Genomic DNA, 27,905 nt, shown 5'->3' with positions numbered 1-27,905 from the left:
GCAGCACAAACATCTGCCATCTAAGGTCTGACTGCTGCATTTGCAGCTCAGACTGCTGCTATCCTGGCTCTGGGGACCACTGTGGAACGGGGCTTCCAGGGCATCACAGCACGCCAGCAATCTGTTCACCAGCCGATCACCAGGATTGCTGAGGCGCCGCCCCGGGAGAGTGACAGTGGCGCCATGGCAATCGGACTTACTGTCCTCTCAGGGCGACAGCATTCCTGCTCCCACCCCTGCCACTCCGCCAGTGCCCTTGTTGTTCCTGTCGGCCAGCCAGGACAGACTGCTGCAGCCCATGCTGAGATGGTGCAGTCTGAAGCCGGGCCCTCCAGGCCCAGAGCTGCTCGAGATCGTCCTCCAAGGCCATCTGGATGTTCCTCCATTGAAAGCCAGCAGCCTTCCACCACCCATGCTCCAGCCACTGGGAAAACACCTCGTAGGAGCACTAGGATACGTAAAGGCACACGGACAACAGGCACTAAGGGAATGCACAAGGGTGAATAGTTCTGTTATGTTCGCATATTTTCATTTATTAATCCATAAATGAGTTCGATTTTGCGTTTGGTGGTGGTTTTTATTCATGCAATGAGCTGAGAGGGACACCAATGTGTAATGTGATGGAGGGCGATTTGATTGTCTTGTGGGAGGGGAAAGGTGGGGAAGGTAGGACTGTTGGTGAGTTGGGGGATGTAGTTCCAATTATTGATACCGGGCACGGATCATGCGAGCAAGCAGAGCCCTTGCAGACAAGGCGTGTGGTTCCTGCTGCACCCTTGCGTCCTCTTCCACTTCCGGCTCCACCCCCACCTCCTGCTCCTCCTCAGCCTCTTCCTCCTCCTGCACCTCCGTCTTTACCTCCTCATCCTCCTCCACCTCTGGCTCAGGATCTTCTGCAGTCATTGGTGACAAAGGCTGGTCCCTCATGATGGCGAGGTTGTGCAGCATGCAGCAGACCACCATGAATCTGCCCACCCGCTCGGGGGAGTACTGCAGGGCTCCTCCAGACCAGTCCAGGCAGTGGAAGCGTTGTTAGAGGAGGCCTATGGTGTGCTCCACGATGTTGCGTGTGGCAGCATGGCTCTCATTATAGGCCTGCTGTGCACATGTCCGTGGATTCCTGACTGGTGTCATGAGCCACGTCGTGAGGGGATAGCCCTTGTCGCCCACTAACCAGCCTTTGACTTGCCGAGTCGGATGAAAGATAGCTGGCATGTTGGACTGCCGCATGACGAAGGCGTCATGACTACTCCCGGGGTAGCGGGCATCGACCTCCAAGATGCGACGAGTGTGGTCGCACACCAGCTGCACGTTGAGGAAGACAGCCGAGTTGATGTGCGGGGCACGCAGGGCAGTATGTGTGCAGTCCATGGCACCCTGCACCATGGGGAAGCCAGCAATGCAAGTGAACCCCTGTGCTCGCTCATTCGGATTGGCTCTGTAGAGAAGAAAGGTAATGAATCTGTTCCTCGTGTGGTACAGTGCATCTGTGACTTCCCTTCTGCAGCAGTGCACTGCATACTGCGAGATGTTGCACATGTCACCAGCAGAGGCCTGAAATACTCCTGAGCGGAAGAAATTCAGCGCCACGGTGACCTTCACAGCCACAGGCAATGCTGTCCTCGCCCTGCTCTGAGGCTGCAGTTGTGGCCGCACCAGTTGACAGATCTCGGTGACTGCTTCCTTGGTGAACCTCAGGCGTCGGATGCAATCCTCCTCGGTCGTGTGGAGGTCAGAGAATTGATCCCTGAAGGCCCTCATTGGGTAGGGCCTCCTGCTCAGTGCCCTGCGCCTCCTCATCCTCCATCTCCTCTGCTAGGCGTGGCCTCTCTGCATGCTCCCAGTCATGCTCAATGCCCAACGGGAGCCCTAGCAGACCGCCCATGGTTGCCAGGAATGTTGTTCCACCAGGGTTGTAGTTTCCCGACCCGTAAGGCAATACCTGCAAAAGCACTCTCAAAAGTAGTGTAGGAACTCTGAATAAGAATAGGGAGCTTCAAAAAACACTTCCTACTCCTCCAGCAGCCAGAAGCAATAATCCAGCAAATAACCTGCAACACCTGCATGGCCCTTTAAATAGCACCGGTGGGGGGGTCCTTCAGGCACTGTTAGAAATGTTTAGACGGTCGGGGATAAGACTGTGCGTTGAGTCGAGCGTTAAGGTCCAAAATTGTGTGCATCACTTTAAATCAGCGTTGCACACTGATTGCAGCCATTTTCTCCCTCCTTTACACGCTTCCAGCGTTCGGGGTTAGCGCATGCGCTAATTCCTATACTAAGATGGCGTCTGGCACACGTCACGCAGGAAACGTGCGTGCGCATCCAAGACGTCATCTTGGATGTCGGAGGGGCCTTGTAGCGCCGAAACAACGTGCGCTACACGGCCCAATTTAGCGCCCATAGAGAACAAAAGCAAGGAGGTTATGTTGAACCTTTATAAAACACTAGTTCAGTCACAACTGGAGTATTACGTCCAATTCAGGGCACCGCCCTGTGAAGGCGTTAGTGAGGGTGCAGAAAATATTTACTAGAATGGTTCCAGGGATGAGGGACTTCAGTTACGTGGACAGAGTGGAGAAGCTGGGGTTGTTCTCTCTAGGGCAGAGAAGGTTAAGAGGAGATTTAATGGAGGTGTTCAAAATCATGAAGGGTTTAGATAAAGTAAATAAAGAGAAATTGTTCCCATTGGCAGAAGGGTCGAAAACCAGAGGACACAGACTTAAGGCGACTGGCAAAAGAACCAAAGGCGACATGAGGAAAAACCTTTTTAGCCAGTAAGTAGTTATGATCTGGAATGCGCTGCCTGAAAGGGTGGTGGAAGCAGATTCAATCATGGCTTGCAAAAGGAATTGGATTAATACTTGAAGGGAAAAAATGTGCAGGGCTACAGAGAAAGGGGAATAACTGGAATGCTCTTACAAAGAGTCGGAATGGGCTAGACGGGCCGAATGGCCTCCTTCTGTGCTGTAACCATTCTATGATTCTATGAAATATTGTTAATTTTTTTTTTAAAAGACTCTTATTTAAACGGTTAACATTTCAGACAATATTCTGGATTTAGTGACAGCATTCCTTTGTTGCATTGCATACGGTCAAATTAAATCTACACTCCAAAAGCATTAAGATCAACAACACAAAGTTGTTATTACACTAAAATTTGAACAAACTTAGATTTGTTATCGAAATGGCAGGCTTAGTTAACAGGATAGCTAGTCCAAGCCAATCAGATCCTGACACTGAACGTTGGGAATCGGAGCTTGCATTCACTTGTTTTCTAACAAAAAAAAAAATCACACATTCCACATTTCTTTGTTCACTGTGCACGTGAGCAGTGTCTAAGACAGGACCTTCCATTTGGGAGAAAACAAATGGTCTTCTGCCTCTTGTCAATAATTAAGGGGCCACTCAACTTAATAATTGCTCATTTCTTAAGATGTCAGGAATTTTAGCAAAACAAAGTTTGGGAATATTTGCCTTTAAAAAAATATTGTCCCTTAGGAAGGATATATTGGTCTTGGAGGGAGTGCAGCATGGATTTACTAGAATGATACCTGGACTCCAAGGGTTAAATTATGAGGAGAGATTACGCAAACCAGGGTCGTGATTCCTGGAATTTAGAAAATTAAGGGGACATTTGATCGAAGTTTTCAAGATATTAAGGGGAACTGATAGGAACATAGGAGCAGGAGTAAGCCATTCAGCCCCTTGTGCCTGCTCCGCCATTTGATAAGATCATGGCTGATCTGTGACCTAACTCCATATACCTGCCTTTGGCCCATATCCCTTAATACCTTTGGTTGCCAGAAAGCTATCTATCTCACATTTAAATTTAGCAATTGAGCTAGTATCAATTGCCGTTTGCGGAAGAGAGTTCCAAACTTCTACAACCCTTTGTGTGTAGAAATGTTTTCTAATCTCGCTCCTGAAAGGTCTGGCTCTAATTTGTAGACTGTGCCCCCAACTCCTAAAATCCCCAACCAGCGGAAATAGTTTCTCTCTATCCACCCTATCTGTTCCCCTTAATATCTTATAAACTTCGATCAGATCACCCCTTAACCTTCGAAACTTGAGAGAATACAACCCCAATTTGTGTAATCTCTCCTCGTAACTTAACCCTTGAAGTCCGGGTAGAGAGAAACTATTTCCGCTGGTTGGGGAGTCCAGGACTAGGGGACATGGCCTAAAAATTAGAGCCTGAACTTTCAGGAGTGAAATTAGAAAACACTTCTACATACAAAGGATGGTAGAAGCTTGGAACTCTCTTCCGCAAGCAGCAGTTGATGTTAGCTCAATTGTTAATTTTAAATCTGAGATTGGTAGATTTTTGTTAACCAAAGGTATTAAGGGATATGGGGCTAAGGTGGGTATATGGAGTTAGGTTACAGATCAGCCATGACCTCACTGAATGGCAGAACAGGCTCGAGGGGCGAAATGGCCTACTCCTGTTCCCATGTTTCCATGGGAATTTTTGATAATTTATTGACCTAAAATTACTATTTAAAGAATTCTTTTAATGGAAACAAGAGGAAATCAGAATCACAGCTCTAGGAGAAAAATATCAAGTCCAAGCTTTTTGGGAGAGGCTGAAATCTTCAAATAAAAATGTTAATGACAGCATTATAAATCACAAAAGGCAATTCTGTGGATTAATTTAATCATGTTATGGAATATGTAATTTTTTTTTTTAAAACCCTTATTTTGGACACAAGAAACTTCAGCTACTGAGGGAAAAATAAGCAGATGAAAAAAAGTATTTTGAACAATTTGTGGGAAGCCAGCAGCAATCACTATGTGATTTGATCTCACTAAAAAGTAGCAACTATTGTACTGACACAGGCTATGACAGGGAAGCATGGCACCTTTAACATTGAAAATGCCCATCACAGCATCACCTACAGAAGCAACAAATAGTTAGAATGAGTTTTCAATGATACACACACCCACACACTGAATTTAATATATTGATACAAGTGGAAAAGTATTAATATAAATTGAAACTGTTGCCTTTTTAATAAGTCAACAAAACATTCTTTAGTGCAGTTCAACTTATAATTTTGGGAAATGGAAAAGAAGTTAGGTCGGGAGGGACATTTGAAAACTGCACAAAACCTTCAAACAAAATGTCCTAATGATACTTCACTATTTAGAAAAAAGAATTCAGTATAATAGATAAATGGACAATTATCACCAGGTATTATATATGGATCTTTACCATACCCACCGGTAATCGACCTTTGGACCTGAAGGCTGCCACTTTTCGCAGATCATCATCACTGACGCTGGCTGGAACCACTAAGATTGGTGGATAAGTGTCACAAAGCTCATAGTTCTGATTTATGTTAGTGATTCTCCATTTCCGCTTTTCGTCAGGTAATCCCTGCAGGAATATAAAACAAAAAAAAGCATAAATGACGTGACTAAGAGACAACCAAAAGCATCAGTCATGTGACTAAAATAGAAATAAACTTCATTTTGTTAAATATTTAAACTGAAACATCAGGATTAACAGTATGCTTGAATCAGTATTTCTGTATGCTACAGATAAAAACTTTAAGACTGCCTACCATAGGGGTGGTCTTCCAATATTATACTACCCACTATTGGGATGGCTTACTACCATTCTTTGAATTAAGCTCAACCTCCAGGAACAAGGTTTTGTATGAGGTCGAACATGGGAAGGTCACTATGATATGTGCAGTATCTCGATTAAGTTCTTAAAAGGTACAGAATCCCCAAGTGATTCCTTCCCCTCTCCCCTTTATGTGGCAAAAATCTCTATTTGCATGTGGAAATTGAATGAATGAACAAAGATACTTGAAAGCCAAAATGATAAGCCAAGTTGATTATTTGGAAATGTAAAAGCCGTCCTGCTTAAAAGGGAAGGAATGTCTGGGGGAGCACATTTTTCCCCCCCAAAGTATTACCCCATCTTATGGAAGAAAACATTATCCTCGGGAGAATTCAGTTTAACATTTTTGGGGAAAAACATCTGTTTTAGTTCCTTATGGATGAAACTATTTAAAAGAAAAATTCAGAATTCTGTGATTTAGATTTTCTTCTATAGAATGGGGGAGTGCTTTGAACAGAAAGTTCTCTCCCTCGACCTTTCTTTCTGATTAAATGTAGTTGCCTCAGCTAACCACATGAGAATGCTAAAGGACCAGAATTTGGACTTCTAATGCTTTAATTTAATGACATATTTCTAGTAAGTTTAACACAATTAATTTCAGCACTTCCTAACTCAGGTTCTGAGAACAGTTCTCACGACCATATTTCGAGGACAGGATAAGAAGTAAAACTATCCACTTCCGGCCAGTCTACTAGGGTGAGTTAACTCCAAGGAGAATGCAGCTACAAAACAAAACTGGCTGATTTGAGTGGAAACGGGAACAGAGAAGACAATTAACTTCCTGGGAAGTGTGCATTGAGTAAGTTGCTAGACAACCTACTACCTTCTCCCTGAATGAAAGCTAGTTCACTTAAACATATATATCACTCATCAAATAAAGTGAACACTGTAGGGTAGAAATTACAACTGGCACTTTTCTTGAATCCTTAACACCCGCATACCAAATTCCTCCCAGCATTGGTTATTTTAAATGGGTTAACCCTTGCAGTAAAATAGTTCAGCGAGTAATTTGATACGAGCATGTTATTTGCTCGTACTAGAACAGCAATCTTAATTCTAACCTCATGTTAGTTTTGGTATTAAAATGATTTTCTCTGCATCAGAATGCAAGTAGGACCAGCTGGATCTGACTCATTCGAGTTGGAATCGCGATAATCAGATTATAATTTCAACTGATGGATTTTATTAAACCAGTGAGGTTGACTGAATAATTCAGGGTAGTTGTGGTTAACCTTATAAATGGGAATTAAAAATCACAACACTATCCTAACCACAACTCTCTACAGCAATTGAGAGAAATAACAGTGGATATAAAAAAGATTCCACTGGTGCAAAACAATGTGCATTTAATGCACCTTTAGTGCAGATAAACCTCCCAGGGCATCACACAGAGGTGTATTCAGCCAAAAATGGACTCAGTCAAAAAAGGATATATTAGGAAAGGTGACCAAAAACTTAGTCAAAGAGATGGGTTTTCAGGAGGGTCTTAAAGGAGGAGAGCGCGGTGGAGACACGGATGGATTTAGGCAGGAATTTCCCGAATATGGGGCCTAGACAGCTGAAGGCATGGCGGCCAATGGTGGGACCAAGGGACGGGGAGGGGGTTGGTTTGCACAAAAGGTCAAAAATCAGAGGAATAGAGGATTCATGCGGGAGGGTGTAGGGCTGGAGGAGGACACGGAGAGGCCATAAGTAATTTAAGCACATGGATGGTAATTTTAAATTCGAGTCTTTCGGAGACTAGGAACCAATGTATGTCAGCAAGGGATGATAGGTGAGTGGGACTTGCAAGGGATTGGATATGGGTAGCAAAGTATTGGATGAGCTGAAGTTTATGGAGGGTGGAGGATGAAAGGCCGGTCAGGAGAGCACTAGAATAGTTGAGGCTGCAGGTGACAAAGGCATGAGAGTTTCAGCAGTAGATCAACTGAGGTAGGGACAGAGGTGGGTGATGTTATGGAGGTTATTAAAATCATTTTAATACCAAAACTAACATAAGGTTAGAATTAAGATTGCTGTTCTAGTACGAGCAAATAACATGCTCGTATCAAATTAGTGAACTATCTTACTGCAAGGGTTAACCCATTTAAAATAAACAATGGTGGGAGGAATTTGGTCTTTGTAATGGGAGAGGATATGGTGTTGGAAGTTCAGCTTGGGTTTGAATAGGACGCTAAGGTTGCTAACAGTCTGGTTCAGCCTCAGACAGTGGCTGGGGAGGGGGATGGAATTGGTCTCAAAGATAGAGTTTTTGGCAGAGGCCAAAAACAATGGCTTCGGCCTTCCAAATGTTTAAGCGGAGGAAACTGCAGCTCATCCAAGACTTGATGTCAGACAAGCAGTGTGACAACAGAGGTAGTGGAGAGGTGAAGTTGGGTGTACACATGGAAGCTGACCCCATGTCTGCAGATGATGTCACCATTATCTTACAAGGCAAAACCAGGGCAGATTGACAAGTGGATACCAACCTGAAAACATAAAATACCAGGGAATACTCTACAAACAGCTCAGCACAGTCACTGTTCCCAGAACCACAGACGTAGGGGTAATATTCTGGCATGGGTGGAGGATTGGTTATCAAACAGGAAGCAGAGAGTTGGGATAAATGGTTCATTTTCGGACTGGCAACCAGTAACCAGTGGTGTTCCACAGGGGTCGGTGCTGGGTCCCCAACTCTTTACAATCTATATTAACGATTTGGAGGAGGGGACCGAGTGCAACATATCAAAATTTGCAGATGATACAAAGATGGGAGGGAAAGTAGAGAGTGAGGAGGACATAAAAAACCTGCAAGGGGATATAAACAGGCTGGGTGAGTGGGCGGAGATTTGGCAGATGCAATATAATATTGGAAAATGTGAGGTTATGCACTTTGGCAGGAAAAATCAGAGAGCAAGTTATTTTCTTAATGGCGAGAGACTGGAAAGTACTGCAGTACAAAGGGATCTGGGGGTCCTAGTGCAAGAAAATCAAAAAGTTGGTATGCAGGTGCAGCAGGTGATCAAGAAAGCCAACGGAATGTTGGCTTTTATTGCTAGGGGGATAGAATATAAAAACAAGGAGGTATTGCTGCAGTTATATAAGGTATTGGTGAGACCGCACCTGGAATACTGCATACAGTTTTGGTCTCCATACTTAAGAAAAGACATACTTGCTCTCGAGGCAGTACAAAGAAGGTTCACTCGGTTAATCCCGGGGATGAGGGGGCGGACATATGAGGAGAGGTTGAGTAGATTGGGACTCTACTCATTGGAGTTCAGAAGAATGAGAGGCGATCTTATTGAAACATATAAGATTGTGAAGGGTCTTGATCGGGTGGATGCGGTAAGGATGTTCCCAAAGATGGGTGAAACTAGAACTAGGGGGCATAATCTTAGAATAAGGGGCTGCTCTTTCAAAACTGAGATGAGGAGAAACTTCTTCACTCAGAGGGTGGTAGGTCTGTGGAATTTGCTGCCCCAGGAAGCTGTGGAAGCTACATCATTAGATAAATTTAAAACAGAAATAGACAGTTTCCTAGAAGTAAAGGGAATTAGGGGTTATGGGGAGCGGGCAGGAAATTGGACATGAAGCTGAGTTCGGATCGGTCAATGCCCTGTGGGTGGCGGAGAGGGCCCAGGGGCTATGTGGCCGGGTCCTGCTCCGACTTCTTGTGTTCTTTAGATTTGTGGTTGGGATCAGATCAGCCATGATCTTATTGAATGGCGGAGCAGGCTCGAGGGGCCGATTGGCCTACTCCTGCTCCAATTTCTTATGTTCTTATGTTCTTATGTAAAGGGCAGCACGGAGATAAGGATGAGGAGGAAGCCAAGTTTACATCCTTGAGAGATTCCAGAGGTAATGGTGAATGGAGGCAAAATAAGCCATTGTTGGAGATGCTCTGGCTATGATTGGATAGCTAAGAGCGGAACTAAGTGAGGGCAGTCCCGCTGAGGAGAGGCATTGGATGAGGATGGTGTGGTTAACTGTATCAAAGGCTGCAGAGGGATCAAGGAAGGATAATGTACTATGGTCTAAGTCACAGAGAATGTTACTTTTGAATTTGGTTTTGGTGCTGCATCAGGGACAGAAACCTGATTTGAGAGGTTCAAACACGGAGTTGCGGGAAAGATAGGCGTGGAACTGGGAGGCGACAACCGGGTCAAGGACTTCACAGGAAAGTGAGGTTGGAGATGGGGTGGTAGTTTACAAAGATAAAAGGGGTCGAAAGTGTTATTTTTTAAAAAGGAGGGGAGTTGATGACTGTTTTCAAATGTAGGGGGGGACAGTACATGAGGATAGGAAGCATAAAATTACAGAGTTACTAATAGATTAAGTGAATGGGCAAAACTGTGGCAAATGGATTTCAATGTAGGCAAATGTGAGGTCATCCACTTTAAACCTAAAGGGATAGATCAGAGTACTTTCTAAATGGTAAAAAGCTCGAAACAGTGGAGGTCCAAAGAGACTTAGGTGTCCAGGTACACAGATCATTAAAATGTCATTGACAGGTACAGAAAATAATCAAAAGGCTAATGGAATGCTGGCCTTTATATCTAAAGGACTAGAATACAAGGGGGTAGAAGTTATGCTACAGTTATACAAAGCCCTGGTTAGACCACACCTGGAGTATTGTGTTCGGTTCTGAGCACTGCACCTTAGGAAGGATATATTGGCCTTGGAGGAAGTGCAGCACAGATTTACTAGAATGATATCTAGACTCCAGGGGTTAAATTACGAGGAGAGATTACTCAAACTAGGGTTGTATTCCCTGGAAATTAAAAGATTAAGGGGTGATTTGATCGAAGTTTTCAAGATATTAAAGGGGAACGGATAGGGAAGATAGAGAGAAACTATTTCTGCTGGTTGGGGAGTCTAGCACTAGGGGACATAACCTAAAAATTAGAGCCAGGATTTTCAGGAGTGAAGTTAGGAAACACTTCTACACACAAAGGGTGGTAGGAGTTCAACTACCCTAATAATAACTGGGATACAAACAGTGTGAATGGTATAGAGCGCACAGAATTCTTAAATTGCATACAGAAGAATTTTTTTAGCCAGTATATAAGCAAGCCCAACGAGAGGTGGAGGGGGGCAGTTCTAGATTTAGTTCGAGGAAATGAAGAGGGGCAGGTGGAAGAAGTAGCAGTGGGAGAGCATTTTGGTGGTAGTGATCATAATACAGCTAGTTTTAGCATAGTTATGGAAAAGGACAAAGACAGAGCAGCCAATTTTACCAAACTGAGAAGTGATTTAGCAGAAGTAAACTGGAAACAGCTATTTGAAGGTAAATTAGTGTCAGAGCAGTGGGAGAAATTCAAATGGGGGGGTTCAAGGGGTTCAGGGTAAACATGTTCCCACAAAGGAAAAGGGAGGGGCTGCCAAATCTAGAGCCCCCTGGATGTCAAGAAACATTCAGGGTAAGATAAGGCAGAAAAAGACGGCCTATGATAGACACAAAGAACTCAATCCTACAGAAAGCTTAGAGGAGTAGTATTGGGGTGAAGCTAAAAAGGAAATTAGGAAAGCAAAAAGAGGGCATGAAAAAATATTAGCAAGTAAAATCAAAGAAAACACAATGATGTTTTATAAATACATTAAGAGCAAGAGGATAGCTAAGAAAAAAGTAGGGTCTATTAGAGACCAAAATGGTAAACTATGTGTGGAGGCGAAAGATGTGGGTATGGTTCTTAATGAATACTTTGCATCTGTCTTCACAAAGGAGAAGGCTGACGCAGGGATTGAAGTTAAGGAGGAGGAGTGTGAAATATTGGATGGGATAAACATAGTGAGAGGGGAAGTATTAAGGGGATTAGCATCTTTGAAAGTGGATTAAATCACCAGGGCCGGATGGAATGTATCACAGATTGTTAAAAGAAGTCAGGAAGGAAATAGCGGAGGCTTTAACAATCATTTTCCAAACTTCACTGCATACAGGCGTAGTGCCAGAGGATTGGAGGACTGCTAATGTTGTATCGTTGTTTAAAAAGGGAGCAAAGGACAGACCGAGTAATTACACGTCAATCAACCTAACCTCGGTGGTGGGCAAATTATTGGAAACGATTCTGAGGGACACTATTAATCATCATTTAGAAAGGCACGGGTTAATCAAGGACAGTCAGCATGGATTGGTTAAGGGGAGGTCGTGTCTGACTAACTTGATTGAATTTTGAGAGGCGATGACAAGGAGGATCGATGAGGGTAGCGCAATTGATGTAGTCTACATGGATTTTAGCAAGGCCTTTGACAAGGTCCCACATGGCAGATTGGTCAAAAAAGCAAAGGCTCATGGGGGCCAAGGGAATGTGGCAAATTGGATCCAAAATTAGCTAAGTGGCAGGAAGCAAAGGTCGATGGGTGTTTTTGCAACTGGAAGGCTATTTCCAGAGGGGTGCCGCAAGGATCGGTACTAGGTCCTTTGCTTTTTGTGGTATACATTAACAATTTGGACTTAAACATAGGGGGCATGATTAAGAAATTTGCGGATGACACAAAGATAGGCCATGTGGTTGATAGTGAGGAGGAAAACTGTAGACTGCAGGAAGATATCAATGGACTGGTCAGATGGGCAGAAAAGTGGCAAATGGAGTTCAATCCGGAGAAGTGTGAGATAATGCATTTGGGGAGAGTAAACAAGGCAAAGGAATACACAATAAATGGGAGGAAGTGAGGGGCCTTGGAGTGCATGTCCACAGATCCCTGAAGGTAGCAGGACAGGTAGATAAAGTGATTAAAAAGGCATGTGGAATGCTTTCCTTTATTAGCCAAGGCATAGAATATAAAAGCAGGGATGTTACGCTGGAACTGTATAAAACACTAGTTAGGCCACAGCTTGAGTACTGCACACAGTTCTGGTCACCACATTACAGGAAGGATGTAATTGCACTAGAGAGGGTGCAGAGGAGATTTACGAGGATGTTGCCAGAACTGGAGAATTTTAGCTATGATGACAGATTGGATAGGCTGGGGTTGTTTTCCTTGGAACAGAGGAGGCTGAGGGTTGATTTGATTGAGGTGTACAAAATTATGACGGGCCTAGATAGAGTGGATAGGAAGGACCTATTTCCCTTAGCAGAGGGGTCAATAACCAGGGGGCATAGTTTTAAAGTGATTGGTAGAAAGATTAGAGGGGAGCTGAGGAAAAACTTTTTCACCCAGAGGGTGGTGGGGGGTCTGGAACTCACTGCCTGAGAGGGTGGTAGAGGCAGAAACCCACAACTCATTTAAAAAATACCTGGATGTGCACCTGAAGAGCTGTGACGTGCAACCTGCAGGGCTACGGACCAAATGCGGGAAAGTGGGATTTGGCTGGTTGGCTCGTTTCTCAGAGGGCGCGGACACGATGGGCCGAATGGCCTCCTTCTGTACCATCAATTTTCTATGATTCTAAGTTTGGAACTCTCTTCTGCATATAGCAGTTGATGCTAGCTCAATTGTTAATTTTAAATCTGAGATTGATAGATTTTTGTTAACCAAAGGTATTAAGGGATATGGGGCTAAGGTGGACAGTTAGGTCACAGATCAGCCATGATCTCATTGAATGGCTGAACAGGCTCGAGGGGCTAAATGGCCTACTCCTGTTCCTATGACAGTTTACTATATCAGCTAGCATGGGGGACAGTTGGGTGGTCAGCAGTTTAGTGGGAATGAAATCAAGTGAACAGGTGGATCGCATGGACAAGATGAGCTTGGAGAAGGCATGAGGAGAGATAGGAGAAACTAGAGAAGGACCCTGGTTCAGTGCATTGGGCGGGGCAGCACAGGCAGCTGACTGGATGGTCCCAATCTTAGTGACAAAGAGGTCCATGACCTCCCCACACTTACTGACGGTGAGGTTGGAGAGATCCAGGGAGAGGGGTTAAGGAAAACAGTTGATAGTGGAGAAAATAAAATGGAGGTTTATTTCTGTTCTCCAGGATGATCCTAGAGTAGTGGGCACTTTTGGCAGATGACTGAGGCTCGATAGCACTTGATGTGGTCCAGCAGATCTGGTGATGGATGACTAATCCAGTTGCACACTAAATATGCTCAAGTCTGCTCCCTTGGACTTGAGGGAGTGAAGGGGGTCCATACTGGTGGGGGGGGGGGACAACCGTGATGGGAGAGAGTAAAGGTTTTGTTGAGGACAAAGATTATAAACTTGACTTTAGAAATAGTGTTTGGTTGCTAAAAGATACAAAGCAAATTCAATGTTAAAAAGCTTACGCAATTCAAACCTGAGCTGGCCCCTATCAATTCATAAAGCAACTCACCTGCCTCTTAAATTCTTCAATTGGGACATAAACTTTCCAACCATCTTCGCAGTAAGTTTCTTTATTCTCAAATGCAAAAAATTGCTGAAAGAAGTACAACAGTAATTATTAGAACAAAACATTAATATATTTGTTAATTTTCTCCATGAGCAAAAATCTTCCTGTTGCATCTTCATGGAATATTTCAATCAGACCTCCTGGGCAAAGCAGAACTCAAGAGTTCAGATGAGAAAATCAACACATCATGCTGGGGTCAACTTGCTGCATTACTTGGAGCGTTTGAAGACAGTACTTTCCATCAGTGAAGCTGCTTTGTTTATACTGCTGGCCGGTTCCAGCAACAGAAGGAACAAAAAGCACAATGAAAAAATACGACCATGTCCAACCCTCCTGCTTCCCACTCTCTCTTCAAATGGTTTAAGTCATTAAAGTTCCAGGCTCTTTTGGTACAGTACACATAATATTTTAAAAAAGCAACAACACTGTGATAATATGCTGCATGTGCGGTGTCACACTCGGTAAGTTTTGTTCCTCCAATTTTTTTTCTTCTCAGCTTCTTACTTGAGCTATCCCAAAAAGAAACTGGACCTGTACAAGTCCAAGTCTAACAGACTGAGGAGCAGGAAGTGATCATATTAATTCACCACTGCAAATTCCCATGTGGTGTCTGCTATTGACAGGCACATCAAGTTTACAGAATTAAAAAAAACACATGAAAATGGTTAGGCAATTGTTTATATGGGCAAAGAGGAACCAAATCCATGTTTCTTAAATTATTTTGGCTCCAATTTGCTACTTTAAGCACACCATTTACTCACTGTATCAAACCAAAATGAAATGGAAACTAACAAACCAAAAGAACAAGTTAATGGTAAGAACCTGCACCGTGCAAAATGACTATTAAACAGGTTTCACATAAAATTACTGCACATTCCACTGCAACAGCTGGAGAATAACAGTGGGTCTTTTTTTAATTTAAAAAAAATAAATCTGAGCAGTGGAGTCAATGGTACTCCATTGTGGAGGTCAGAGCTGTGGGGATTCAGGATAAATCTTGGGAATAGATAAGAAATTGGCTGAAGGATAGAAAACAGTGGGTGCTTGTTAGAGGAGTGATGTCGGGGCGGGCTTACAGCACAGAGCGAGATACCCCAGGGATCAGCATTGGCATGACTACTGTTTCTAATTTCCAACTTCAGTTCAGAAACTCAATGCAAATCTGAGGGGCAGTTGATTCTGAGTGGTAGCTCCAGAAATACAAAATGAATTGGACAAAATATGTAAGCAGACTGATCAAAGGCAGATGAGATTTAATGCAGACAAGTGTAAAGTACTGCACATTGGAAGAAAAAACATGCAGCATATGGATTAAATTGAAAGAGATGTAGGGGTCTTAGTACACTGAATACATTGTAGAACAGCAATCAAACAAAGCAAATAAAATGCTGACTTATATAGCTAAAACAGTGGCGTACAAGTCAGAGGAAACCATGCTCAGATCACATCTAACTATGGTGTCCAGTGCTGATCGAGACAGAAGGGAAGAAATTCAGAGTCTTGAAGCTGATCAGAACTTTTGACTTTATGAAGACTGGTGCAACTTAGACTTTTTTGCCTTAAAAGGAGACGGAGATGACCTTAAAGGTATGCAAGGCAGTATACGTTACAAGAAAGGTAAATCTAGAATATTACTTCAAACTAAGCTGCAAAAGCAGGACAAGACGACAGATTCAAACTAATGAAAGGCAGATCTGGGACTGATGACAGTAAGCTCTTCGTCAAACGAGTGACCCATACATGGAGTGAACTTCCAGTTCAGATAATGGAAGCAAAAAGCCTGGAATAGTTTAAGAAAAAGTTAGATGCGGGGGTGGGGGGGAGAAAGTGTCCAGGGTCTTTGAGTGGAATAAAGAACTGTGGCTGAATGATGATCCTCATCCATATTTGTCTTGTGATTCAATTAGAGGTGTTCACAACACCTTGCGAGGGAACAGAGATATACCACACGGATCTTATTTGTGCTTGTATTCAGATTTGCTTCTCCCGTAGTATTATGTTGGGAAAGATTGGCATCAGTAGCTTAGCTAGTGGTATGCTGGGAAAGATTGACATCGGGATTGGATAATCTTCCAGATCTGTAAATCAATTAACTCTTCAGTAAAGGAAGCAATTCAGTATCTCCAACTTAGCTACAACCCAGTACAGATCATTTTGTGATCTGAGGTGTAAACCTCCCATCATTGGAAGTTGTTAAAAGCTATTTCAATATTGGCACTACTTTAGCTCATGACTTGGTTCTCCAAGTTTACACTGCTAAATCCAGTTCTCTTATCCCAACAGCAGGATCATAGACCTGGTTTTTCATGGATCTACAATTCTGCCATCAGGATAAGAGATTTGCATTTAATAGTGGCAATGCCATAAACTGGTGTCCTGGATTCTTAACTAAGAGTTTAAAATGGGCTTAAATTTACTACAGTGTAAGGGAGAATTCATATTGAAGTTGCTGTGGTTAGATAATTTTTTAAGTATCACAGTTTCAAAGAATACACCCTGTGCAGTATACTGGAGAGCTATGGCATAGATTTGTGGCTACAATTTCTATATGGTGCACTTTTCCAGTGTTCACTATATTGTATGGGGAAGTGTCAAGCAGATTGTACAGAAGCCGCATGTAAGCTGAAGGAAATCCACTACTTCAATCTGTGAGCACAGAAACTATTTTCACTGTCCATTTACACCAAAGCAAATTAAAAGCAAAAAGGGATAAACTACATGCATTCATTTCGGCTAATGATGTGTCACAGGAACAGTATTAGACAATCAAGTGTCAGTAGCAGATAAAATCAAGAGAACTACTAAATTTGATTAAAAGGACAGTGCTACCCAAAATCTTATACAAAACACAATGGTTTAAGACATCTCATCTCAGATCTGTGGTGGGTTAGGCAACTGGATTCAATTAATTAAAAAAAAACGCTCCTTGAGGGTACAATCACACTCGTCACTTAAGTAACAAAAATCAAGACGATGTCACACCACAAACCACTAGCTTTAAAAACACGCCACAATTCCCCTCACTCTATATATTTTTCTATTCATAATGAATTGCTAGTCACAGTATACCATTCACAGGAGGATGTTGTGCGCATCCCACATATTCTCCAGTCTCTCCTGGAAGATGGAAAATACCAATCCGACAAACCGATGCATACAGGCTAAAAGTGTATGGTCAGATTAACTTACAAGCTAATTAATACACAGAAGCAAGCTACAGAATCAGCCCAATATTTAGGGAAAAAAACTGTAATCAGTCCATATGCAGTTAAAATACCCTTTTTAGAATATATTGCTTAGCGTCTGCTAAGAGACAAGACTCCTGGATAAAGTCAGGTTTGCCTTTTGATAGATATTCCTGATGTGGTATTGTACGTTGACAATGCGAAACTCAGTTTGCCCACAGAGTTCAAATTTTCTGTCAGAACTAAAGGCTGGGAGAATTTCCCAATACTTATCCAGGTTAAAGGCTTCAGAGGTCAGAGCCATCACTTAACCACGATAAAAGACAACAGTAGGAAATATTGTGCAGAATGCTAATGAGCAGGTGCTCACATTTTCTGGGCTCTGAATTCCAGTTAATGCCTTGATCATGTACACTTCAATTCACACCTTTAACAAAGTCCCCTGGATATTGCCTAATTTCCAGATCAACCAACCTGGCCTGGTCCTGTAGACAACTTATCATCTGTACTTCATTTTGAAATCTGGTAAAAGACAGGTAGCTTCTATTTTAACTCTAGCTATTCAAAAAACTGTGTTTAAAGAAATCTTACTACTTTGTCTTACCAACATCCAGTTCTCTGATTTGGGCATTTCCCTTTTATTTAAAATACAAAGTAGACAGAAAAGCTGCTGATTTTCCTGATGTATCCAGTCTTGTGTTCAATCAAAAAAGCTGACTGGCAAAAGTGCATATGTCTTTAGTAATGACCACCATGTAAAATTATTAAAAGTGTCAGCTTGGCTCACTTGGTAGCACTCTTGCCTCAGTTGGAAAGATGTCAGTCAAAGCTCCACTCCAGGCCTTAAGCATCTAATCTAGGTTGATGCTACTGTACTGAGGGAGTGCTACATTGTTGGAGGTTCTATGCGATGGTGAACCAAGGTCCATCTGCCTGTTCCCATTACATTGTTCAAAGAACAGCATGGAGTTTTCCCAGTGTTCTAGACAATATTCCTCCTCGATCAACAGATTTACTGATCATTCATCTCATTTGTTCTTTGTGGAAACTCACTGTTGTAAACTGGCAGCCACTCTCCCTAAATAACGGTTACTGAACTTCAAAAGTGATTCATTGACTGTGAAATTATTGGGATGTTATGACACAATAAGGTGCTATGTAAATGCAGGTTCCTTATTTCCATTACATTTTCTTGACTTGTACCCAAGACATATTTTCTGAATGCCCCCAAAAATACACTGTGTCTCTGGAAACTAAAAATGAGTGCATTGCATTCTAACCAAGCCCTGGAAAAAGAAAGATTTCCAATTGAACGTTTCCAGTCCAGGCATCTCTCCTCCGGCTGGAAGTACTTTGGAAAACCACTCCAGATTGGCCAAGAGCATTGCAACTTGCAATTGTGACCTCCAAACTCAACTATTCCATTGCTGTCCTGGCTGGTCTCCCATCTTCCACCCTTAGTGAACTTTAGCTCATCCAAAACTCTACTGCTCATCTATCACCCATGTCCTCACTTTCCTACATTGGCTCCATGTCCTCCAATTTAAAATTTTCTTCCACATGTTTAAACCCTTCCATGGCCTCAGCGCTCCCTATCTCTGTAACCTCATCCAGCCATACAAACCCCTCTCCCCTGAAAATCTCTATCCACAAATTCTGGCCTCTTGTGCATCCCCCTCTCTTCGTCCCAACATTGGCAGCTCTGCCATAAGCCGTCTAGGCGCCACACTCTGGAATTCCCTCTCTAAACCCATCCGCCTCTCCACCTCCCTCTCCTCAAAGATCCGCCTTAAATCCACTTCTTGGACCAAGGTTTTGATCATCCCTCTTCTTTGGCTCTTTGTTGTCTCGTTTTCATCTGATTACACCTTTGTGAAGAGCCAAGACTTTTTTCTATGTTATAGGCGTAGATAAACACAAGTTCTTGTTGCAATGTACCACAAGGGTGGTTTAAAAAAATATTACAATAAAATTCTATTTGATGTTCATTACTTCAATTTGATTTTAGTCAGGATTACTGTTGTGGGAGATATTAAAGCACACCCCTATCTTTATGTGAAATTGATTTTATAGATATGGCAGCTTTACATGTTTTCTTATCTCATGACTGAGCTAAGTGAGAACATAAATAATAATTCACAGGTTAGAAATCTCAACAGTTAGTCAACAATTTTAACAACACTGCATGCAGCCTTACTGCTAAATGCTGATGACAAAAATGTGCTCCCCACTTCGGTTCCTTTCCCAACTACTGATTTTAGAAAATACTTTAAGCAATGTGGGAACATGTTTGATTTTTCCTAAAACACTAAATTGCTAATCTCAGCCAATTCTCAGATGATAGATCAAAATAAAGGTGTCAGCCGTGGCCCAGTGGATTGAGAAAGCAGTTAAAAAAGCTTATGGGATCCTGGGCTCTATACATAGAGGCATAGAGTACAAAAGCAAGGAAGTCATGATGAACCTTTATAGGACACTGGTTTGACCACAACTGGAGTTTTGTGTCCAGTTCTGAGCACCGCACTTTAGGAAAGACGTGAAGGCCTTAGAGAGAGTGCAGAAGAGATTTACTAGAATGATTCCAGGGATGAGAGACTTTAGTTACGTGGAAAGACTGGAGAAGCTGGGGTTGTTCTCCTTGGAAGAGAGAAGGTTGAGAGGAGATTTGATAGAGGTATTCAAAATCATGAAGGGTGTAGACAGAATAGATAGAGAGAAACTGCTCCCATTGGTGGGAGAGTCAAGAACCAGAGGACATAGATTTAAGGTGATTGGCAAAAGAACCAAAGGTGACATGAGGGAAAAACTTTTTTTTTAAAAACACAGCGAGTGGTTAGGATCTGGAATTCACTATTGAACTCCATCAGCAATTAGAAAGTACTGATCGCCGAGCATGAGACGCAGCTGCATCTCATTTTCCCACCCCTTCCATTGGTTTTAAGTTTCTGGCAGGGGACGGCCTGTGTTGGGGTACCTCTGGTCCCTGTAAATCCCTTCAATCCTGAGGCTAAACATGAGCAGCACACACTTTCTAGCGCTGGAGCAGGGGCAGGAAATTCCACCCTAGAGTGTCAAATCACAGAGCTGGTCCTGTGGTAAAACTAGATGAACCGTATGAGTTTCCAGCAACCAAATGCAAATCATCACCCAATGCATTTGCAAAGACCCACAGCACATAACTCTCTAATTCAGCACTGATTAGCAATTTAACTCAGAGGGGGCTACAGGAAGGCAAGCGTGAGAAATGGAAAAATATCATGCTAATGCAGAAGGGTCAACTCTTCTGACGTTTGGACTAGGGCATGTTGCTGGAGCAGAATAGAAGAACTTTACTCCTTAGCTAACTGAAAGGTGTCAGATGCTAACACGGAGTGCCCAAAATAGAAATTCTGCCATTTCCAAGTGCTAGCATCTAACTTTGAACACAAAATGCAAGACGTTTTTTCAAAAAAAAAATCACAATTATTAACTATGTTGGTGTAAATGTATTTCCAACATTTTGCATTTTTATTTCAACTTTTCAGCATTTGCTGTTATTTTTCTTTTTATCTCTGTTACTAACCAGTACTGAATCAAATACAGACCAGGAAGATGTCTTGCCCTCATACTCAAACACTCTCGCTAAACCCCTCTGTTTTGTTACATCTCTCCCCACCTTTCAGTACCTTCTTAAAACCTGCTCATTTGACCACACTTTTAGCTATCTCTCCTAATTTTACCTCTTACTCAGGTCTGACCCCTAACTTTGAAGTGCCTCTGAAGTTGCTACCATGATAGAAGTGCTAAAGAAACACAAGTTGTTTTTTCCTAATTGTAAATCTCCAAACTGTATCAGTAAAGCACTTTTTTCTAAGTTCAATTTCATGTATAAGTATCAATATTCAATTATGGAGTAAAATCCTTCATGCAATGCCTGGCTAATACTTTCTTAGCTGGAATACAAGAGAACCTTGTCATAATTTGCATGATTTGAGATGGTGCAGTAACTGAATACTGAGCAGTCTGCTGTAGTTATTTGTCTGTTCCCAGTCTCATCTGTTTTTATTTTTTTTTCATGAGCTGTGATGCAGTTAGATGCTTTTGATGAATTATTCTTCTCACCGCTGTAAATTTCTACAAGGTAACAGTACCCAGTGTCAGAAACTGAGTGCACCTTTAGTAAAAAAAAATGGTGTACAGCTTTGCATCTACTCTAAGTGTCAAGGTCAGGATGATGACCGATGGTGGACAGCACTTAGGGACAGAAACTATTTGCGTACTAGAATCTGAGGAAATATAAGTGGCAAGAGCACAGGATAATGCTGTATGAAATAATATAGGGTCATGTCCCAATGGCATTTGTGGATAGATCTGAAGAATCTCAATTTTGAAATCAAAATGTGAACTTTAGAAAGCTCTGATGTCTTTGAGAAAGTCATCTTTAAAGTAGTGAACATTTTACAATGTAGAACACCCAAGATTTCACTGCACTGCTTATGAACATGTAGAAAGGTGTGTCCAATTTTACCTATTATAGAAAGTTACGGCACAGAGGTGGCCAATCGGCCCATTGTGAACGTGCCGGCTGTAAAAGAGCTATCCAGCTTAATCCCACTTTCCAGCACTTGGTCCATAACCCTGAAGGTTACAGCACTTCAAGTGCACATCCAAGTACTTTTTAAATGAGTTGAGGGTTTCTGCCTCTACCACCCTTTCAAGCAGTGAGTTCCAGACCCCCATCACCCTCTGGGTGAAAAAAATTCTCTTCAGCTCTCCTCTAATCCTTCTACCAATCACTTTAAATCTATCCCCCCCCGGTCACTAACCCCTCTGTTAAGGGAAATAGAGTGGATAGGGAGGACCTAGCTAGTCCCATCATAATTTTATATACCTGAATTAAATCTCCCCTCAGCCTCCTTTGTTCCAAAGAAAACAACCCCAGCCTATCCAATCTTTTCTCATAGCTAAAATTCTCCAGCCCTGGCAACATCCTCGTAAATCTCCTCTGTACCCTCTCTGGTGCAATCACATCTTTCCTGTAACATGGTGACCAAAAAAATACGCAGTACTCAAGCTGTGGCCGAACCAATGTTTTATACAATTCTAACATAACCTCTCTGCTCTTATTCTAAGCCTTGACTAATAAAGGAAAGTATCCCATATGCCTTCTTAACCACCTTATCTATCTGTCCTGCTGCCTTCAGGGATCTGTGGACATGCACTCCAAGGTCCCTTTGTTCCTCTACACCTTTCACTATCCTCCCATTTATTGTGTACTCCCTTGTTTTGTTTGCCCTCCCCAAATACATTACCTCACACTTCTCTGGATTGAATTCCATTTGCCACTTTTCTGCCCACCCGACCAGTCCATTGATAGCTTCCTGCAGTCTCCAGTTTTCCTCCTCACCATCAACCACACGGCCAATTTTTGTATCATCTGCAAACTTCTTGATCAAGGCCCCCACATTCAAGTCCAAATCATTAATATATACCACAAAAAGCAAGGGACCTAGTACTGAACCTTGTGGGACCCCACTGGAAACAGCCTTCCAGTTGCAAAAACACCCATCAACCATACCATTTGCTTCCTGCCACTAATCCAATTTTAGATCCAACTAGCCACTTTCCCTTGGACCCCTTTTTACTTTTTTGACCAGTCTGCCATGTGGGACCTCGTCAAAAGCCTTGCTAAAATCCATGTACACTACATGAAACACGTTACCCCTCATCGACCCTCCTTGTTACCTCCTCAAAAAATTCAATCAAGTTAGTCAGACTGGACCTCCCTGTAACAAATCCATGCCGAATGTCCTTGATTAACCCGTGCCTTTCTAAATGACGATTTATGCTGTCCCACAGAATCAATTCAAATAATTTGCCCACCACCGAGGTTAGACTGACTGGCCTATTGCTGTTTGTGGTAGATATTAATGATTCGGACTTGAATGTAGGGGGCATGATTGCAAACTGTTTCAGTCTTTACGGTAGAGGACACTAAGAATATCCCAACACTGGACAAACAGGGGGCTCTAGGGGGGGGGGGGGGGGGGGGAGGGAGGAGCTAAATACGATTAAAATCACTAAGGAATCGGTACTCAGTAAATTAATGGGACTCAAGGCGGATAAATCCCCTGGACCTGATGGCTTACATCCTAGGGTCTTGAGGGAAGTGGCAGTAGGGATTGTGGATGCTTTGGTAATAATTTTCCAAAATTCTCTGGACTCGGCAAAGGTCCCGGCAGATTGGAAAACTGCCAATGTAACACCCTTATTTAAAAAGGGTAGTAGGCAGAAGGCTGGAAATTATAGACCAGTTAGCTTAACATCTGTGGTGGGTAAAATTTTAGAGTCTATTATTAAGGAGACAGTAGCAGAACATTTGGATAAACATAATTTAATAGGACAAAGTCAGCATGGCTTTACAAAGGGGAAGTCATGTCTGACAAATTTGCTTGAGTTCTTTGAGGACATAACGTACAGGGTGGATAAAGGGGAACCAGTGGATGTAGTGTATTTGGACTTCCAGAAGGCATTCGACAAGGTGCCACATAAAAGATTATTGCTCAAGATAAAGAATCACTGGATTGGGGGTAATATTCTGGCATGGGTGGAGGATTGGTTATCTAACAAGAAGCAGAGAGTTGGGATAAATGGTACATTCTCAGACTGGCAACCAGTAGCCAGTGGTGTTCTGCAGGGGTCGGTGCTGGGTCCCCAACTCTTTACAATCTATATTAATGATTTGGAGGAGGGGACCGAGTGTAACATATCAAAGTTTGCAGATGATACAAAGATGGGAGGGAAAGTAGAGAGTGAGGAGGACATAAAAAACCTACAAGGGGATATAGACAGGCTGGGTGAGTGGGCGGAGATTTGGCAGATGCAATACAATATTGGAAAATGTGAGGTTATGCACTATGGCAGGAAAAATCGGAGAGCAAGTTATTATCTTAATGGCGAGCAACTGGAAAGTACTGCAGTTCAAAGGGGGGTCCTAGTGCAAGAAAATCAAAAAGTTAGTTTGCAGTTGCAGCAGGTGATCAAGAAGGCCAACGGAATGTTGGCTTTTATTGCTAGGGGGATAGAATATAAAAACAGGGAGGTATTGCTGCAGTTATATAAGGTATTGGTGAGGCCGCACCTGGAATACTGCATACAGTTTTGGTCTCCATACTTAAGAAAAGACATACTTGCTCTCGAGGCAGTACAAAGAAGGTTCACTCGGTTAATCCCGGGGATGAGGGGGTGGACATATGAGGAGAGGTTGAGTAGATTGGGACTCTATTCATTGGAGTTCAGAAGAATGAGAGGCGACCTTATTGAAACATATAAGATTGTGAAGGGGCTTGATCGGGTGGATGCGGTGAGGATGTTCCCAAGGATGGGTGAAACTAGAACTAGGGGGCATAATCTTAGAATAAGGGGCTGCTCTTTCAAAACGGAGATGAGGAGAAACTTCTTCACTCAGAGGGTAGTAGGTCTGTGGAATTTGCTGCCTCAGGAAGCTGTGGAAGCTAAATCATTAAATAAATTTAAAACAGAAATAGACAGTTTCCTAGAAGTAAAGGGAATTAGGGGTTACGGGGAGCGGGCAGGAAATTGGACATGAATTTAGATTTGAGGTTAGGATCAGATCAGCAATGATCTTATTGAATGGCGGAGCAGGCTCGAGGGGCCGATTGGCCTACTCCTGCTCCTATTTCTTATGTTCTTATGTAACTGCAGACGACACAAAAATTGGCCGTATAGTTGGTAGTGAAGATGTTAGCTGTAGACTCCATGAAGGTATCAATGGGTTGGTGGAGTAGGCGGAAAAGTGGCAAATGGAGTTCAACCCGGAGAAGTGTGAAGTAATGCACTTAGGGAGGGCAAACAGTAAAAGGGAATACACAGTAAACGGGAATATACTGAGAGCGGTAGAGGAAGTGAGAGGCCTTGAAGTGCATGTGCACAGGTCCCTGAAGGTGGCAGTACAGATAGATAAGGTTGTGAAGAAGGCATACGGAATGCTCTCCGTTATTAGACAAGGTACAGAATACAAAAGCAGGGATGTAATGATGGAACTGTATAAAACGCTGGTAAGGCCACAGCTGGAGTATTGTGCACAGTTCTGGTCACCACATTACAGGAAGGATGTAATTGCTCTGGAGAGAGTGCAGAGAAGATTTACAAGAATGTTGCCAGGGCTTGAAAATTGCAGCTACGAGGAGAGATTGGATAGGTTGGGGTTGTTTTCCTTGGAGCAGAGGAGGCTGAGGGGAGACTTGATTGAGGTGTACAAAATTATGAGGGGCCTAGATAGAGTAGACAGGAAGTACCTGTTTCCCCTAGCGGAGAGTTCAAGAACTAGAGGACATAGATTTAAGCTGATTGGCGGAAGGATTAGAGGGGACATGACTTTTTTACCCAGAGGGTGGTGGGTGTATGGAATTCGCTGCCCGAATTGGTGGTAGAGGCAAGGACCCTCAACTCTTTTTAAAAGTATCTGGACCTGCACCTAAAGTGCTGTAAGCTGCAGGGCTACGGACTGGGTGCTAGAAGGTGGGATTAGAATGGGCACCTGGTTGTTCTTCGAGCTGGCGCGGACACTATGGGCCAAATGGCCCCCTTCTGTGCTGTATCTTTTTCTATGATTCTATAATTACTCGGTCTCTCTTTTTCTCTTTTTAAACAATGGTCTCCCTCTTTAATGATTATGAAAGTGCTGGCATCTCCACCACATTTACGGTAAGCACCAATGAGCTAGATGGGTCAATGACTTCTCCTTCTGATTTCAAAATACAAACACACTTCAGCTTTAATTTTCAAGGAAAAAAATTTGCCTTTCAAACCATGATGTAAATGTAACACTTACATTGATTCATTGGTCCTGAAGTTACGCCATGGGAACACTTGATGTGTTCATCTAAAATTCCTCTTTGCTACTTTAACAGAGGCATTAATCTATTCAAAATAAATGGTATAATGTCGCTGCTAAAACAGTGGAGCAAAGAATTGTAAACACATTTCTGTCATCACCCAACATCGACATACGTGCACTTTCCAGCAGGGGTCACTGGACAGTAATCAGGAATGAGAACCCTGATTCACCTTTTCATCTCTTAGCCCAAGGATGCCAAGGCCAAATTTAGTGTTCCAAATATTGCCCCAGCTGAGATCACATAACTCAGCACAAACCTGGGATGAATTCATGTTACACTGGGTAGGGTCTTTACCCACTAGGCGATTTGGGGGAGTGCTATAGCATATTATCCATTTCTCCATGTTCTTCCTGATGAACCAATATTTCACCCCTAAAGAGGGGGATGGGAACCTGAGCGGGGAGTCAGAAGGGAATAAAGTTGAGAGCAGCAAGAGAGGGGAAGACCCAGGGGAAATCTACAATACAAATAGTACAAACAGTTGTTCAAGAACAAGTGAAAGGGAAAAGCGTAGAGCAGCGGAAAGAAAGTGTACTTTAGCCACGACAGATAAAATAAAAACTAGAAGGCGTGAGGCGATTAACCCAGCATCAAAGCTGAAGGTCAGGCTAGGGTGTATGGCCCAACTAAGAGTTCTATATACAAATGCACGGGGTATAAGGAATAAATTAAATGAACTACAGGTTCAAATTCAAATTGGAGGGTATGACATGATAGCTATTACTGAGACTTGGCTGCAGGATGGTCAGGATTGGGAACTAATTATACCGAGTTATAAGGTCTACAGGAGAGATAGGGAAAATGGAAGAGGGGGAGGAGTAGCCTTAATGATTAGAGATGAAATCACTTCAATGATAAAGGGGGATATAACGAGAGGTAAGCAGCCAACAGAGACTTTATGGGTTGAATTGAGAAATAGGAAAGGATCTAAGACTATAGTGGGAGTTGTATATAGGAGCCCTGGCAGCAGCTCTGAAGTGCTAGATTGTATAAATGCAGAGATTAGACAAGCGTGTAACAAAGGCATAGTGGTCTTAATGGGGGGCTTTAACCTTCACATAGATTGGGAAAAGCAGACTAGCAACTGTCAGAAAGGTAGTGAATTTCTTGAGTGTGTCCAGGATAGTTTTCTGCAGCAGTATGTCCTCGAGGCAACAAGGGGGCAAGCCATACTAGATTTAGTAATGAGTAATGAACCAGATTTAGTTAACGGCTTAACTGTGCGTGAACATCTATCCAATAGTGATCATAACATGATCGAGTTCAATGCAGTGTTTGAAAGGGAAAAAAAGTGAATCAGCTGCTAAGATTCTAGACTTGGGCAAGGCCGACTTCAATGGGATGAGACAGAGACTGTCCACAGTAAACTGGGCAAATCTGTTAATGGGTAAAACAATTGATGATCAGTGGGAAATGTTTAAAGAAACATTTAACGTGATACAGAATTGGTTTATACCCGAGGGGCAAGAACTCTACTTGCCAAAAAAAGCCATGGACAACTAGAGGTAAGAGACAGTATAAGACATTAGGAAAGGGCTTACAAAAAGGCAAAAAATGGCACAGATCCTGGTGAATGGGAAAGATACAAAGAGTCACAAAACAGATAATAAGGGCGACAAAAAGAGAGTATGAAAAGAAACTCGCAAGGGATATCAAAACCAATACGAAGAACTTTTATAGTCATATTAGGAAAAAGAGGGGGGTCAGGAGCAGTGTTGGCCCCTTAAAAACTGAAAGTGGGGATATTGTCATCGACAATGGGGAAATGGCGGACATGTTGAACAATTACTTTGCGTCAGTATTTACAGTCGAAAAAGAGGATAGCATGCCGGAAATCCCAAGAAAACTAATATTGAATCGGGGACAGGGACTCGATAAAATTAACATAAGTAAAGCAACAGTA

At 42.7% G+C, this 27,905-nt stretch overlaps 1 protein-coding gene across 3 annotated transcripts in view; it reads right to left on the bottom strand.

The window, feature by feature from the left end:
- The window catches only part of mtm1 (myotubularin 1), a 103,703-nt gene that overhangs the window by 14,217 nt on the left and 61,581 nt on the right, over nucleotides 1-27,905 (bottom strand). For all 3 annotated transcript variants that reach the window (XM_067997271.1, XM_067997272.1, XM_067997273.1), the window contains exons 7-8: nucleotides 13,861-13,944; nucleotides 5,222-5,377 (exon numbers count right to left, since the gene is read on the bottom strand). In XM_067997271.1, the coding sequence (XP_067853372.1) occupies nucleotides 5,222-5,377; nucleotides 13,861-13,944 (240 nt within the window). The remainder of the gene's footprint in view (nucleotides 1-5,221; nucleotides 5,378-13,860; nucleotides 13,945-27,905) is intronic.

Source organism: Heptranchias perlo, chromosome 15 (assembly GCF_035084215.1).
Source record: "Heptranchias perlo isolate sHepPer1 chromosome 15, sHepPer1.hap1, whole genome shotgun sequence".
Taxonomy (NCBI): domain Eukaryota; kingdom Metazoa; phylum Chordata; class Chondrichthyes; order Hexanchiformes; family Hexanchidae; genus Heptranchias; species Heptranchias perlo.
Note: the sequence above shows the minus strand (reverse complement) of the source record. Positions and strands in the feature narration are given on the sequence as shown.